The 16,337-nt window shown below is 49.9% G+C and overlaps 2 protein-coding genes across 2 annotated transcripts; both read right to left on the bottom strand.

The window, feature by feature from the left end:
- Positions 1-1,872: 1,872 nt before the first annotated feature.
- On the bottom strand, positions 1,873-6,290 carry LOC119812298 (40-kDa huntingtin-associated protein-like). Its single transcript, XM_038326859.1, has one exon. It carries the CDS (start codon positions 6,277-6,279, stop codon positions 5,149-5,151), a length of 1,131 nt encoding a protein of 376 aa, XP_038182787.1. The 5' UTR covers positions 6,280-6,290; the 3' UTR covers positions 1,873-5,148.
- Positions 6,291-9,439: 3,149 nt separating this feature from the next.
- On the bottom strand, positions 9,440-14,879 carry Got1l1 (glutamic-oxaloacetic transaminase 1 like 1). Its single transcript, XM_038329178.1, has 9 exons — positions 14,765-14,879; positions 13,067-13,248; positions 12,598-12,709; positions 12,278-12,387; positions 11,991-12,083; positions 11,751-11,901; positions 10,928-11,093; positions 9,815-9,957; positions 9,440-9,582 (listed from the first exon to the last, which is right to left on the bottom strand). The coding sequence occupies exons 1-9, from the start codon at positions 14,877-14,879 to the stop codon at positions 9,440-9,442; spliced, it is 1,215 nt and encodes a 404-aa protein (XP_038185106.1).
- Positions 14,880-16,337: the final 1,458 nt, after the last annotated feature.

Raw genomic sequence — 16,337 nt, 5'->3', positions numbered from 1 at the left:
TAATCTGATTGTTAGTTTTGGGGTTTTAAAATTCTTATTTGTATATGTCTGTGTGTGAGCTGTAGTTGGAATGTGAGCATGGGGGCCGGAGAGTAAGTCCATGGCATTTCTTTTCTATTGCCTTTTGCCTATTTACATCCCCCACTGAGACAGGGTCTCTCTATGTAGCCCTGGCTGTCCTGGAACTCACTTTGTAGACCAAGGTGGCCTTGAACTCAGAGATCCACTTGCTTCTGCCTCCTGAGTGCTGGGATTAAAGGCTTGAACCACCACCGCCAGGCGCCTATTCCTTCGAGATGAGGTCTTTTGATAAACCGGAGGCTCACATTTTCTTGGCCGACTGCCAGAAAGCCCTAGCGATTCTCCTGCCTCTGTCCTTCTGAGTGCTGGGGTCACAGGTACATGCAGGACACGTGGTTTGTTATGCAGGGCCTGGCATCTAAACTCTGCCCTCATGATATTGCAGCAAGTGCTCTTACTGCTGAGCTAGCCTTCCACTCCCATTTCTGTGTGTTTCAGGGCCGCCTGTAGCTCAGGCTGGTCTGGTTGCAGAGAATGCCCTTGAACTCCTGATGCTCCTGACTTCACCTCCTTCACTGGCGCTGGGGTTACCAGTGTGTGAGGCCACACTCAGCTCTTCCCCAGCTACTTAGACATTTTTATTTACATTTATTTTATTTCATGTGTGGACATTTTGCTGACGTGTGTTTGTACACCATGCGAGTGTCTGGTGCCTGTTGAGTGCATCTGTAGCTGGAGTTATAGATGGGTTGCGGGTCATCATCTGGATGCTGGGAATTGAACCTTGGTCGTCTTCAGGACCGAGAAGCACTCTTGACTCCAGCCCTGCATCATCTATTTCTGTAAAGAAGGTTCTCGTTATGATTAATTTGAAAGGCTGATATGAATATGTGTCGAGAAAAGGAGTGTGTGAATACCTCTTGGTGTCGATCTTGGTTTAAGTGCTTAGTAGCTCCGGGGTCTTCACTAAATCACTTATTCCCATCCTTTACTCCCCCGGGTAATCACTGCTCAGCTCTCTGCAGGAGTGGCAGTAAAATGACGTCCACGGCACCGAGTAATCTCTATGATCTCTTCCATCTCTAAAATCCTTTGAAATTTAATTCGTTGGTAAGGATGACTTTCTAATACTCAGATGCCTTTGGTTGAAATACTTCACAGAAATCGGGGAAATACTTCCACAGGTTTGGTAGACTGTGATTACCCTTCTACTGGGGGAGGGGAGCAGTTAAAATGGACAGCCAATGCTGGACGGGTGGTGGTGCAAGCCTTTAATCTCAGCACTCGGGAGGCAGAGGTAGGCAGATCTCTGTGAGTTCAAGGCCAGTCTGGTCTACGGAGCAAGTTCCAGGACAGCTATGGCTATTACACAGAGAAACGTCTCAAAAAAAAAAAAAAAAAAAAAAAAAAAGTCAGCCAAGATGGGTGATGAAGTTAGGAAACATTTAGTTTGAAAATGGCATGTTAGAAAGAATATCTGTCAAGGAAGGGGAACCTGCGCTCCCGTGAGTGAGGGCTGCTCAGTTCTGGGAAAATGCAGATTGAAAGCCCTGTCTACCATGCATGGGCTTTTATCAAGATCCACACTCGATACACTGAGCTGATTTGGACGAGAGCCATTCTCAGTGTCAATCATCTGGAAGAGAAGCAGATGTGCACAGAGACAATAGAACCAAGGGTCTTGGGAATCTTGGTGAACAAGCACTGCGCTATCTTTGGGCTAGCCTTGGAAGAGGTGTGTATGAGGGTCCCAAGACAGTCTCACTAATCTGAGGAAGGTAATTTCTTAGAACACACGCAATGAGAAATAAAAATGAAAAACAAGCCAAACTAAACCACACCATACTTGGATCAGCAGTTCTGTGCTCTTTTATGTTTACGTTTTGATTATGTCAGCTTTCTGTGTGTGTGCACACACGATCATGCACTTATGCTGTTGGGGGATCAAACTCAGGGACTTTGCCATGTTATACAAGCATTCTACCCCCAGCCACTTCCTAACCCTCACAGCTTTCTTTTTTAGAAAAATCATTGTCTGGCCTTACGGACTTATACGCCCTCTAGTGGTAGGTTTGGAGAAAGATCACAAAGACATACCCATCGAGGGGTTCTGCATCAGGAATCCTGGCTGCCAGAGGTTCAGGCCAGGGGGGCTCTGCCACCTTGCTCTGGAAGTTCGTCCTTTCGTCCTTTCTCCACCAGTGCTTTCATGTTCTGGCCACCCAGAGAAGACAGTTTCTATACTAACGTGTGGCTCCGCCAGTATCAAGCATCTAATCCTTTGGAGATGGGGTTTTCTGTTGACTTGTTCCCTGCACTGTTCCACAGAAGGATTCAAGGCTGTTTCCCAACCACATACGTGAAGTTAAACTGTATAAACCGGAGCACAGGAAGAAAGGCAAAGCGGAGGCAAACAAGGTGACCAGAGACCAGTGTGCCGACCCCTGAAGGCTTCAGAGTCCGAGCTACTCTAGAACCAGTCCTGTGATTTCAGTCCCACTTTGTAGACCAGGTTGGCCTGGAACTTGGAGATCCTCCTATCTCTGCCTCCCAAGTGCCGGATTTAAATTTGGCTGCTGGATTCGAATTCAGCTTTCTGAGGAAAGCTGGCAAACTTAGTACCATAAGGAGCTGGCAGAACTACCGAAGGCCCTGTGTGCAGAGCTACTGAAGGCGGAGCAAGCTCTGGGATGCATCTGGATTTCTTCATGGCTCCAGAAAGACTTCAGGTGGCCTCCACCCAGGACTTTGGCAGAACAGCATTCCAGAGGCATTTGGAATTGGAATCCAGGTAGCGAGCATGAGCACACATGCACGTACTCACACACACACACACACACACACACACACACACACTCATATGATCTGCCTTCCTTCCTGGGACCCACTGAGGAGCTCCCAAAAACTTAAATAGGAAGAAAAGTCCTATGTCTTGTGGGGACCTCAGATGTGAGCCTGTTCCACCTTGACTGGAGGTCAGAGAGTTTAGCTTATTTTTGCTCTTTCAAAGTTGTTGACAACAGGTGTTACAAACAAGAGATTCTGACCTAGGGTGTGGTTAATTAGCATTTGGGGTGTAGAGATGGATCCACTCCACTTGGACTTTATAAAGGTCAGAAAATTCAAGTCTATCCCTTACATCATGTTAATGAAGTCTGTTGCCTCCCTGCTCCCCTTTTGGAATGAAGTATATAAACCTGTGGAAAATAAAGGGTTCAGGATCCAGTGCTCACTGAATGTCCCTCCCGATGCTATTCTGTGTTTCTTTTATTTCTCTCACTTCTGTTCCTTTTGCTTAATAATTCTAATCCCCACGCTCCTACCCTAGAACATACAAGCTATCTTGAGGCTGGACTTTAACAATGTCCCAAACCGTATTTGGCTGTGGTCATAAAGGTAGGTGGTTACTAGGCTATAGGTGACCAATTCCCAAGTTCAGAGTTTCAGGTTTCTTGTCAGTGTCCAAGTTTGCTAAGCATCGCCACCTGCTGTCTCAAAAGCTGATAACCAGAAAAACCCTCACAGACCCTGAGACTCAAAAAAGGCAGAGACAAGCCAGTGTGCCACTGTAACCTCTCTCCAAGAAAACCCACCAATTTCCAAGAGCTCTCTGTTCATTCCGCCAGCCGGACCACAGTGACTGTCCCATCATCAACTTACTACTGACGAAACAGCCCACAGACAGTCATCCTGCCACTGAGTCCTGCTGGGACTGACCCTAAAAGATCCGGAAGACTTTTTGCCCAGAAACCCATGTCCTTTCTCTTTGAAATGCGGCCTTCTGCAGCCTCAACCTTTGTGTGCAGGGTTTTTGATCCTTTGAACTACTGAGTGCTGGGACTGCAGGTGTGGGTCCCTACACCTGTTTTGCTGTCGTTTGTTTTGTTTTTCAGGTTGCTAGGAATGGTGCCTGCTGGGCAAGCATTGTTATGGTAAACTCTGAGCTGGCTGTGTAGCCTGATTATCTAAGTTTGATGTCCAGGCCTCTTGCAGTGGAAGGAGAGAAGCGACTCTGGCAAGTGGTCCGCTGACTTTCAGGCAGGCACCGTGGCATGAGTGTGTGCATGTGCGAGTGCACACACACACTACCAATAAATAAATAAATAGCGTATATATTTTGAGACAGGGTCTCACTATGTAGCCAAAGTTGTGGTAAACCGCAAGGCTGTGCGTGCTAGCACACGGCTGCATTCCTAGTCCTCTGGAGGTGTGAGCAGTAGGATCCTGAGTTTGAGGTCGGCCTGGATATACAGTGAATTCCGACACAGCCTAAGTCACACTAGGTAAGACGCTGCTGTCTTGAAGCAAAAGGTGTTTTGGTGAAAACACACATGAAATTTACTTTGTTTTTGAGACAGGGTCTCCCTATGTAGTTCAGGCTTGCTTGGAACTCCTTATGTAGATCAGGCTAGCCTCACAGTAAACCTCACAGTAAAGGTACTCCATGCTGCCTCTCCAGTGCTAGGATTAAAGGCAAATAATAACATACCCAGCCACATTTGGATCTTAGGTGTGCGGTTCCGTAGGGACATACAATCAGAGTCCATTTTGGTTTTGTGATATTTTGTGTTCTGACAAGATCAGAGGGTGGAGCTAGCCACTAGTTAACCATTGAAGCCGGGAAGTGGTGGCACAGGCCTTTAATCCTAGCACTGTGGAGATGGGACCTCATCCCTTTCCAACTGAGGACCGAGAAAGGAAGGAAGCCACTGGCGGCTGCTCCTGGCTCTCCGATCTTCTAGGTCTTTACCCCACATCAGACTCTTGTTTTTGTTGTTGTTTTAACACCTGTCCTCCTGTGTTTATTGTCTCTATACTTAGAACAACCAGGGAAATGAAGCAACACAGTATCCAGCAACTGACCAGCGCATAAAGAAAGCAGATTGTTACACAGTGCAGTCTCCTTCAGACTTAAGGATGGGATGAATTTACCTCGTTTGAGGCAGTATGCATGGACCTGGAGGGCACTAATTTATGTAACAAGCTAGGCAAGCACAGCTAAACTACCACGGTGGCAATAGAATCGAGAAAAACACAGAAGCAAGACCACAAGATCTTCCATCACCTGTCCCCAAAGATGAAACAAGTTGGTACCAGGAGGAAAGGTTGTTTGGTTCGGGTGACTTTTCAGACCCCCTGGCCCGAGGGAGAGACGGCTTCCTGCAGAACAAGGTGAAGAAGGTGGTTCTGCTCAGCGGTCAGCAGCGGCCACATCTCCACCTGCAGCTTCTTGATGCCTTCTATGTCCTTTTCGTGGGCAGCCATGACCAGGGACTGCAATAGCAGAAACAGTTCCTCGGGAAGGTGGCCGCTGCTATCCTGGCCGTGGCTGTCAAAAGCCTCCCAGGAGTACTTCTCCAGGGTCTGGGCATGCTCGGGCAGCAGCTTGGCAGGCGGTGGTTGCAGGAGCAGCAGCAGCAGCACGCGGGACACCTCGCACCTGACAAGGATGTCTGCGAAGGCACCCAGTGTGCGTGGAGAGGGCGCAGCAGAGCCTGGGGCTTGGTCCGGGAGCAGCGGGAGGGGCAGAGTCGGGGCCGAGCCAGGTCTCGGCTGGGGTCCCGACGCGGGCGGTTGGGGCCCAGGAGGCTCGGGGTGCTGCAGCGGGTGGCCGCCGTGCTCCTGTGCCAGACGTTGCATGCGTGTAAAGAGCGCCAGGGCGCCGGAGTAGTCGCGCGCCAGCAGCTGGCAGGAGGCGGCGTCGCCGAGCGCCTGCAGCGCGGCTAGCGGCATCAGGGGCAGGTGCAGCTGGGCAGCGCGCTGAAAGTGACCGGCGGCGGCGGCCGGCTGGCCCAGGGCGCGAAGGGCGGCAGCCAGCTCGAGGCACAGACCGGCGGCGGCGGCGGGCTGGCCCAGCTCGAGGTGAAGGCGCACGGCGGCGCCCAGGGCGCTGGCGGCCGCCTGCAGAGGCTCGCCACAGGCGTCCGGACAGCCGAGGCGCTGGCGGGCGTCGCACTCCTGCCGCAGGAAGAGTCGGGCGGCCTCGGTGAGGGCCAGCGTCTCCCCGGGCCCGTGGAAGAGCGCCTGATGGCAGCGCGCCACGGCCAGCTGGCACCAAGCGGCGTAGGGCAGGCACTCCTGGGCGCGCAGCTCACGGGCCAGCTGCGCGAACTGCTCCCCGGCCTCGGCGACGTTCGGCTTCCGCAGGAATCGCTTCTTGAGCTTGTGGGACACCTGCCGATAGCGGGCCAAGAAGTCGCCGGCTTCGGAGCCGGGCCACGCGCCGCCACCCAGGGAGGACGCGGAGCCCGCCGCCATGTTGGCTGGCTGGCCGCGCCTCCTGACTTCCGGTTGGGGTGCGCACACGGACGCAGCCGCAGCTACTTCCAGGCAAACCGTGTGTCCTCACTGGGATTACGCATCATCTCCCAGACTCTCGGTTTTTATTAAGATTACTTAGATTAACGCTTAGCTTTTTGTCACAGTCCTAGAAGCATTTCAGGGCACACTTCTCTTGCCTTCTGTCGCTTATCCCCGGTCAGGTCTACAGTGCCAGCAGGGCTTCCCTAGTGAGGGTTTACTGAAACCGGGAAGCAGCAGTTTTTCCACTGCCTGAGGGCGGTGTTCAAGCTGTGGTTGATGGCTTGCTGTTTTCATCTCTTTTCAGGCAGTGGCTATCCCCTAAGGCAGAAGGGGGCTAGAGGCTTGCTTTCCCGCTGCTGGGACTCTGGGGTGACGCCCTGGGGAGGTACTGAAGGTGGCTGCTGTTCTGCCAGGGTCCCTCAGATGCTGAGGCCATGGCAGGTGGGGCTCACGGGGTCCACGAGCTCCTGCTGTTGCACATGTATTTTATGTGCAAGTGAGAATATGTGGTTTTTCTAGGGACATGGGTGTAGTGATATTTCAACTGTATTTTAATAAATAAAGACTGCCTGAAGATCTGAGAGTAAAACAGTCCCACTGGGTTAGCCTTACAGACCTGATTATGGTAACACACACACCTTTAATCCCAGTAGCCACAATGACATGCCCCTTTAATCTCAGTAGCCACAGTGACATGCACCTTTAATCCCAGTAGCCACACTAGTTGCCATAGAAACTGGGCGGTGCATGTCTTTAAGGACAGTGGTGCACGGCTTTAATCCCAGCCCTAGAGAAGACTATAAAATGGGAGGAAACAGTTCTTTCCTTTCCTTTCCTTTCCTTTCCTTTCCTTTCCTTTCCTTTCCTTTCCTTTCCTTTCCTTTCCTTTCCTTTCCTTTCCTTTTCTCTTCAAGATAAAGTTTCTCTGTGTAAACCGAGCGGTGGTGGCGCACGCCTTTAATCCCAGCACTCGGGAGGCAGAGGCAGGCGGATCTCTGAGTTCGAGGCCAGCCTGGTCTACAAGAGCTAGTTCCAGGACGGGCTCTAGAAACTACAGGGAAACCCTGTCTCGAAAAACAACAACAACAAAAAAGTTTCTCTGTGTAGCTTTGGAACCTGTCCTGGAACTCACTATGTAGACCAGACTGGCCTTGAACTCACAGAGATCGCCTGCCTCTGCCTCCCGAGTGCTGGGATTAAAGACCTGTGCCACCACTACCCAACTGAAGAAACAGTTCTCAGTCACACAGTCTCCTGAGATTCCAGGAGGCAGGATCGCCATTTTCAGTCTGAAGTCGAGGTAAGAGCCAGTGGCTGGCTGTTTTGCTTTTTGGATCTTCAGGTTGAACCCTAATTTCTGACCCTGAGTTTTTATTAATTGTGATGCACATAGACCTTTACCTTAGGCCAGAAAGGCTAAAAGTCACCAGATACACACCTGGGGCTTTCATTTGTCTCCCAGTCCTCTCTGGGAGAATCCAGGGCTGTGGGTACCACTGCTCTGTGTGGTTGTGGACTGAATGAGGAAATCCAAGAGGACAAAGGACATCACAAAAATGAAACTGGAGAGAAGAGCGAGGAAGATAGAAGTGGTGTGGCAGAAAGATTATAATCCGCAGACACGCTGGTAGGAGTGTGGTGCACACCCAAAGTCCTAGCTCCTTGCAGGCTGAGAGAGGGAGGTTGTGAGCTCAAGGCTAGCCTGGCTTGGTAGCAAGAACCTGTTTCACAAAATAAAAACAATTAGATTTGCAGACATTCGTTGGAAGTGGGATAAAGAAGGCCACTCAGCTGTCATTTCTAACTCATCCCGGCCCTGGGGGTTCCTTACAGACTTAAGTGATGCTGGAACTTTCTAGAAGACTCCTACTAGCTCATCAAGTACTGGCCATGAGTCAGACTGTGTGTGAATGATCTAATGAGCTCGCCAGCCCTCACCAGGCGTACAGAAGAGTATCGCCCTCATTTCACACAGGAAAAATCATGTAGAGAGAACAGGTAACTTCTCTAGTGTCTGACAGACCAAGACGGAACACAGATTTGAACCCAGGACTGTTTCACTCCTGAGTATGCTTTCTAAATCACCAGACTTTCCTTTTTTAACAAAAGTTGTAAGAAAATGAAGAGAAGCTCATTTTCTCTCATTATACAATCCTCCACCTAGGAATCTCATTTTCACTGGAGGAACACAAGACAGCGGCTGTGCTGCTGATGCCTCAAACCATTGTTCTTCAAACTATGAAGACACAAACACACACAGACACACAAGCACACAGATACGCAGACACACACAGACACGCGCACACACATGTACACATATAGAACACATACACATGCAAACAACGCAGGCACACACATAGACACACACAGATACAGACACACACAGATACAGACACACACATACATAGACACAAACACATACATACACACAAACACACACCCACACACCCCACCCACACAGGGTTTCCTATCCCTGGATGGCCTTGGACCTTGATCTTTTGATTCTCCCATTCCATCTGCCAGCTTCTGAGACTTCAGGCATGCAACTACCCCATCCTTATGCCATTCTGGTGCGTGCTAAGCAAGCTGCACCTCCCACCTCCCAGGCTCCTCCTAGGAGTAGGGTTGTATTAAATGAAGAGCACAAACCCATCTGGCCACATTGCCTGTATCAGTCAGGGTTCTCAAGAGAAAAAGAATTGGTTGAATATATTACAAAGGGGATTTTTTAGAATTGTTAACATGGTATGGGCTAGGGAGCCCAATAATGAATGTATACAACTACACTCAGTTGAAAGAGTGTACACATGTGCACACGTGTGTGTGTGTCCCACAAACACACCTCTTAAAATGTACCGACTTCTATTCACTTTGTTACCATGTCCTACGAGGGTAACTGTTCTAGCACCCACCCCCCAACTCCTGGAGATGGAATCCAGGGCTCCATGTATGCTTGGATGTGTTGCACTGAAGCCCCTCCCCGCCCAGGCCAGCACATGCTTCATAAATAAACGAAAAGGTAAAGCATAGTAATGAATAATTAATTCAGTAATTTATTTTCAAAGGCTACCTAAATTTCCATCTCAATCGGGACGTCTTTGAGAAGACAGCCCCTTCAGCCCTCGGTGAGCATCACTGCCTCGTGGATGCTCTGCGTGACGTAGTCTATGTTCCTGGCGTTGATGCAGGTGAAGTTGATGCGGCTACTCCTGGGAATGTAGATGTGCTTCTTCTTGGTCAAGAACTCCACCTGCGGGTCTGTGACAGTCACAGAACTCAGACGTCCTCTCAAGCCCAGGCAGAATTATAGGATAGGAAGTGTCATCATTTGTGGGGATCCCATAAAGTTCTCTGCAGCAGCCCCGCTTGTCCAGGGGTGGGAGGAAAGCCCAGAGCAAGGTTGCAGACTGATCAGCCAGTCAGGGCTGCTCCGTGTTAAGACACAGGTCTGAGGTCAGGAAGGGGAGGGTCACCCCGTTCTGGAACTTACAGTTGAGCCCTAGATAACCGTGGGTCCCACTCTGTTTGGTGATGTGATTCCAGGAGCCAGGCGTCCCCAGGAGTCGGAGCTTCTCCTTCACCTTCTCCTTGATCAACATGATGTTCTCCACGACAGCTTTCAGACTGTATTGCCTGCCAAGGAAAGAAGCAAGAAATGGGACTGAGAGGTCTCCTGATTGCCCAACATGCCTTCCCCTCTTCCTACTTGCCAGGGAGCACATGGCTGGAATCTGAGCTCTGCGGCACCTGCTGTTGTCTGGGTCTTAAACATCTCCCGAAGGCCTGTGTGTTAAAGGCCATGTCACTATTGGTTGTGGGAGGATGCTAGCTCATTGAGGGGTGGATGGCTCTTTCTTTACCTCTGTTTGCCTTCTGGACATCATAAAGTGAACCTTTGTTACCCCAAACTGTACCATCGTGCATTGCCTCACCATAGGATCAAGGGATGCTGTCAACTGAACTTCCTAAACTGAAAGCGAACACAAAACCTTGTTTTTCCGGGGAGAAACCCAGGCCCCGTATTAATTTAAGCAAGCAAAGTAGACTCCCAGGTTTTGCCATCTTAGTTTTAGTGTGTGTGTGTGTGTGTGTGTGTGTGTGTGTGTGTGTGTAGGTCTAGGTTCTTTTCATCATATGAGTTTTTAGGTCTTGAGGTCATCAGTCTTGACAGCAAGTACCTTTACCTGCTGAACAATGTAACAGGCTCAGATTCTCTCTCTCTCCCCTCTCTCTCTCTCTCTCTCTCTCTCTCTCTCTCTCTCTCTCTCTCTCTCTCTCTCTCTCTCTGTCTGTCTCACATGTGTGCGCTTGTGTACAAAACAACGGGTTTCATGTCAATGCAATCTTGAAGTGTTTAGATCACTAACTCATTGGCTTATCTCCCAAAACAGGTGCCATTGCTCACTCCTACAAGGCAGCGCCACCCTTGGTGTTAGCTAGAGCCACGGCACACAGAGGGACTCAGTGAAATTTGAGGAATGTGTGCAGGAATGAGTGGGATAAAGAGACCACAAAGTAGAAAAAGGACCCAAGTGAATCCTGTGAACCGTCAGTCTGTAGGAGCCCTAGCACCCTCCCTTGCCCAGACCCTCCCACCCGGTACCATTCTCCAAACAGAGCAGGGTTGCAGAGGATGGACGTGATTATCCGGGCGCCGGTGGCGGGAGGGTTTCCCCATAGAGCCCTGACGTAGTTCATCAGCTGGGAGAGGACACACAGCAGATCCTGGTTGCTGAGGGCCGCCACAACTAGGATCCCCACTCCTTCATCTGCAGCGTTGACAAGACAACCTCACCCTCCTGGTCGGAACCTCACCTACCCCTCTCTCTCCGACCTTGTAGGGGGAAGGGCTAAGCTGTGGCATCACCAGCTCAGCCCAGCCGGGCTAGCGTTTGGCCCCGGAAGCCCCGAGCCTCTTTTTTTGCAGAAAGAGTATCCATAGGCAAGGGTGTGCGAGGAGGAGAGAGCTCGAGAGATTTGCTCAGTACCTCCTCCTCAGCTTCCAGCCTGAGAAGGTGAAATTTTAACTAGATAGAACAGGTGTGGGTGTCTTGGGTATTCTGGGTTCAGTCACAGAGCCCAACTTCTAGCTCACGGGTGCTCTTTTCCGCCCGCACTGTGATTTTTCTGGAGCACTAGGCTCCTTCTAGGGGATAAGTGATATCAAAAACATCTATCCTTTAGGGGTAGGGGAAGGCAGTGGGGAAAATATGAGTAAGTACAGTGTCTGGTGTGTGTACGTGTGTGTTTGAGGGGGAGAGAGAGAAAGAGAGAGAGACAGAGAGACAAAGATACAGAGACAGAGACACAGAGAACATTATTAAAAACTCATTTTGTAAGCTCATACACACACACAAAACACTTGTGCAATGGATGTGGCAACAATTTTGTTCCCCATTTCTCTTATCCTTCTGCCCATAACATACCATAAATGCCAAAATTCTTGGACAGAGACTGGCTGCAGAAGAACTCAAACCCCAGAGACACAAAGTACTGTAAGAGCCTCGTGTCTTCTTCCAGGTCGCCAGTGGACAGACCTTGGCAGGGAATGTCAAAGAACGGGAAGAGATGCTTGCTCTGGAAGAGAAAAGAGAAAAGCGTGAGGCTGCTGCTGGGGGAAAAGCAGAGGTGAGAGGAGGGAGCATGTGGCCGGGAGCTGGGCCCACCTTAATGATGGACATCAGCTTTGTCCACTGATTTTGTGTGAGCCTGCAGTCAATGATGTTCCCAATCACAAGGATACTGTCAGATGGGATGTGCTGTAGGAAGACACCGTCTTGTCAAGGCACCCCCTCTAAGTACGGGGGTGACAATAGGCGGTTAAAGGGGAAATACTCTCGTAGGTTTGTTCTCACCAGAAAACCTGGCCAATCCAAGGTCAGCAAGGGCCTCGGGCGAGTGGCCACAAACCAGGCTGATAGAGGGAGAAGATTCTGAGCAGGGACCCCTTTACCTCCATCACGTCGAAGAATAAGCTGGGGTCTGAGCACAGCTCCTTGGGGTTCCAGATGGAGTATTCATAGACTGTAAAACCCATGTCCTGGAAGATGAGTCCATACTGTTCTGTGGGAACACAGACCCCTACCAGCTGGGGTCCGTGGCAATGGAGAGACAGGCAGAGATACCAGAGAGCAGGGTGAGGGTTACTGGCTGACGGGAGGACAGTAACAGGAAAAGGATGGGCATAGCTTGGCACAGCCACGATTTTTCTCCTGCCGGGAAGTGAGGGCAAGAGTGGAGATTACACACAAGGCGGTAATTGGCAACACTCACCCTTTTGGCACGAGACGATACAGACGTTTTTCAAATTCTTACGCCACGTCCTGAGAAACTGGGCCCCAAGCTGGAAGGCCCCACTGTCACCAACAGTGTGCACACCCCCTACCTGTCAGCAAGCGATACACGAAAGGCACGTTTTACAGGAGCAGCGGCAACACCAGCGCATCTCAGACTCAGACTTTAATTCTTTTCGGTGCTGGGGTTGATCTGAGGGCCTTATACATGCTCAGCATTCCAGTCTTCTTCCTTTTTTCTCTTATATTAAAATGATCTATTTACAGGTTTTAAATCAGCAGCATGAGTGGGTGCAACTGAGTGAATGAGGATTTAGATTTGGATCCCAGCTCTGCTTCCCCACGCAAAAGCTATGGATGTTCGGAGTCTCGGGGAAAACCGTCTTTGTCAAGGTGGAGGCCCCTGTGATGCGGCGCAGCCCTGGGCCTGTCTCCTCTAGGTGTCTCACCCTTTTCTCTGCGATGGCTTGGCTGTGCTTTCCAAAGAGGAGTTCCAAGGCAGCTTGGATGAATGATTTCATGCCAAACAGGGGCAAGTACTCATAGTTCAGAGAGGGGTCCTGTGCAATCTGCAGGCGAGTCTTGTGTACCACAAGGGAAACCCAGGGATGGCCTTCATCGGTCATGCAGACTGTGGAGAAACTTCAAAGGGAGTTCTGGATGCCCGACCTCGGGGTCTCCGGGGCTGGGCTTGGCAGAAGCTCATAAACCACAAGTCTGGCTTGTGCTTTGAAAAGTATCCATGAAAGGTTAAGCTTAACCCCCCACCCCCCTCATCCCCCTCCCCCCCCCGGCCTCGCTGCCTTTCTGGCTTCTTTATTTTTATAAAACAGTGTGCCACCACCAAGAACCTCAGCGAAGTCAGACCTGATGGCCCATACTTGTCACCCCAGCATTGAGGAGGGGAGGCAGGAGGACCATTTTGAGGCTAGCCTTGTCTAAAGTGTGTTTCAGGCCAGCCTGAGCTATATAGCAAGATACCCGTCTCAAAAACAAAAACCACAAGCAAAACAGAAGGCAACAAAGGCAGCTGAAACCTATGCATTTTAAAGGTTACAATTCACATACAAAATTAGACATTCAAGAAGTTAAACAAAATATATGCCCTGGCTTTCATGATGGCGGGGCCTGATTTCATATTAAGAAGGGCTCACTCTGTCTGCCTTTCTCCTTTTCTGTGTCTCTTTCTCTGTGTCTGTCTGTCTGTCTGTCTGTCTGCCTGCCTGCCTGCCTGCTTTCCTTGTCCTCTCCCTCTCTCTAGTATCAGGCCTCACAGGTTGCCTTGAACTTGCTTTGTAACTGAAAATGACCTTGAACGTCTGCTCTTACACCCTTCAGGTGCTGGGATTACAGGTGGGTGCCACACCTGGTTTATTTGCTAGGGATTGACTGAAGGGCTTCAGGCGTGCTAGGCAAGCAACCCCCCCCCCCTTCCACTACCACCAAGGCTTAATTTTTGGATTCAAGAAGGAGAGCCCTGGGAGGGAAGATAGTTCAGTGGTTAAGAGCACAGATCAGCCTTTGAAGGGAACTGGAGTTCAGTTCTCAGCGCTTACATCAGGTAGTTCATCACCCCCTGTAAAGCCATCTCTGGGGGGTTCAATGCCTCTTATGTAGACTTACATTCACATACATGTGCATGTGTGCGCATGCGCACACACACATTCTTTCTCACACACCTACATATAGTTAAAAATTAAAACAAGCAAATAATGAAAAACAACAAAAGCATTAGAGGAAAGCAAGGTGTGGTGGTGCCTCCAGGATTTGGGAGGTGGAGGCAGGAAGAGAATCTGCTCAAGGTCTTTTTCAGCTGTGTTGTGAGTTCAAGGCCAGCCTGATTTCGGTGGGCCAAAAACAAACACAAGAGAGAGGGAGGTTACAGTGGTAGATAAAGAAAAGGTGGGAGGAGAAAGAAGATGGCTCCTCCCAAATTCCCAGAAGTCCCCAGCAAAGGGCCCAGGGCATGGGGTGACTTGGAACCTTCACTGCTCTTCTATGCTCTGGGCAGTTCCGTTAATAAACTAAAACCCTTTCCAGCTGCGGAGGCATGGGCTATTCTTCATTCCTCCACCGGGGGGCACTGCCCGCTGACATGCCGTCAAAATATGCAGAAAACCTTAAGACCTGAAATAACTGGCTCCTACCTCTGTAGGCCAGGAACATCTTGCTAGAATAGTTGTCTTGCTTGTAGGTCTTTAGTAAGCTGCCTTCCAGCTTCTGGGCTGGGGGTATGTCCCTAAACACTGAAAGACTAGTCATAGTTTAGCATTTATGAAACGAACAACTGTGACCTTTCTGCAGGCGTCTTTCTCCCAGAACCTTGGCAGCTCTGATGCAGACACGGCTCTGACAATGGGTTGTCAGAGCAACAGAACCTTAGGACTCTCAGTCTCCGTGGTGGCAAGTTCAGGGGTCACAGGAACATTCCATGGCCCTGGAGGAGAGTCCTCTGGGAGAGTAGCCGACGGGGAGGAGTGATACAGGACATGGGATTCCCAGGCACTTTCCCCCATCTAATTTGCTGCCTTCTACAGCCCCAAGTCATCCAACTAAAAATAACAAGTCAGTCTCTAAAAAGCAGGACAAGGCTGGCAAGCCATCAAGCTAGGTAGGGCTCCCCCAACAGAAGCAAACATCCCGTGGCACACAACAATGCCAACCAAGGGATATATTTGCTACTTCCATTCTGCAAGGAGTCAGGTAAGCGCTCAAATCACACTATGATGTGAGCGTATAAAATCCATTGTTCTTTTCAGTGCTGGGCATTGAACTCAGGGCTTGAAACACATTCTTCAGAGACCTGGAGATTTAAAAGCAGTAAAAGGGTGTTCTGGTTTCTGTAAGTGTTGCAGCTCAGATGGAAAGGTATCTTGGCAGACAAGGAAAACCACGAAGTTATTTTAGGTGTAGTAACTTACAACCCTGCTGCAGGGAAAGGAGGAGGGTTTCTATGCGGGAGGGTTTCCCCAGCAAAGGTGTTACAGCTCTGCTCAGGCCCCCTGCAGTGGAACAGCTCCGCTCCACCAAGGGAAAGTTTCCCCAGCAAAAGTGTTACAGTTCTGCTCCTCTCTGGCTCTGGCCAAAGTGGTTACAGCTGGGCTCTGCTTGGCAAAAATGTCACACCGCACAACAAACCTCAGTCCAGATTTATTAGGAAGGAAGAATCCAGGAGAGTGGCTGCCTCCAGGGTGAGCAGCAGCGGCAGCACACTGAAGAGGGTACAGATCTTATACAGGGTTTCTTGTGGGGTGGGTTGGCAGAGTGCTTGCCTAGCACGTATAAAGTTCAATCAGTAGTATTGCATAAACCAGGCACAATGACAAATGCTTGTTACTCTAGCTGTCAGGAGGGACCGAGGCAGAAGAATTTTAAAAATTCATGGTCTTTTTCTGTTACATAGACTTAGATACTGTTTCAGTAATACAATATAAAACAACAGTTTTTGAAATGCAAAGGAATTAAATGAGAGTGTTCTATATTATAGTGTGACGGAAAAGGGGTTAGCAAGAGGTTGCACACCTAGAAACTGCATCACGCTCCAATTATTTTCTTTCTTTGTAACTCCTTCCTTCCTTAGCCAGGGTCTCAGGATGTGGCTGGGCTGGCTTCGAACTTGCCACGTAGATCAGGTTGGCCTCAAACTCAGAGAGCTCCCACCTCTGCGTCCTCAGTTCTGGTACAAAGGCATGTGCCACTACACCTGGATTTGTGGGTTTT

The sequence above is a fragment of the Arvicola amphibius genome, chromosome 4, assembly GCF_903992535.2.
Source record: "Arvicola amphibius chromosome 4, mArvAmp1.2, whole genome shotgun sequence".
In the NCBI taxonomy this organism is placed as follows: domain Eukaryota; kingdom Metazoa; phylum Chordata; class Mammalia; order Rodentia; family Cricetidae; genus Arvicola; species Arvicola amphibius.
This window is presented reverse-complemented; position numbering and strand designations above follow the sequence as displayed.

Bases quoted from the DNA above. Each gene is read 5' to 3' on its own strand.
- Got1l1 (XM_038329178.1), bottom strand. From the start codon at position 14,879: ATGACTAGTCTTTCAGTGTTTAGGGACATACCCCCAGCCCAGAAGCTG. The intron at 11,094-11,750 runs GTATGTTATGGG...TCAACGCTGCAG, and splicing joins CAAGAATTTTGGCATTTATG to ATGAAGGAGTGGGGATCCTA. The intron at 9,583-9,814 runs GTAAGTTCCAGA...TGACTGTCACAG, and splicing joins CGGTTATCTAGGGCTCAACT to ACCCGCAGGTGGAGTTCTTG.
- LOC119812298 (XM_038326859.1), bottom strand. From the start codon at position 6,279: ATGGCGGCGGGCTCCGCGTCCTCCCTGGGTGGCGGCGCGTGGCCCGGC.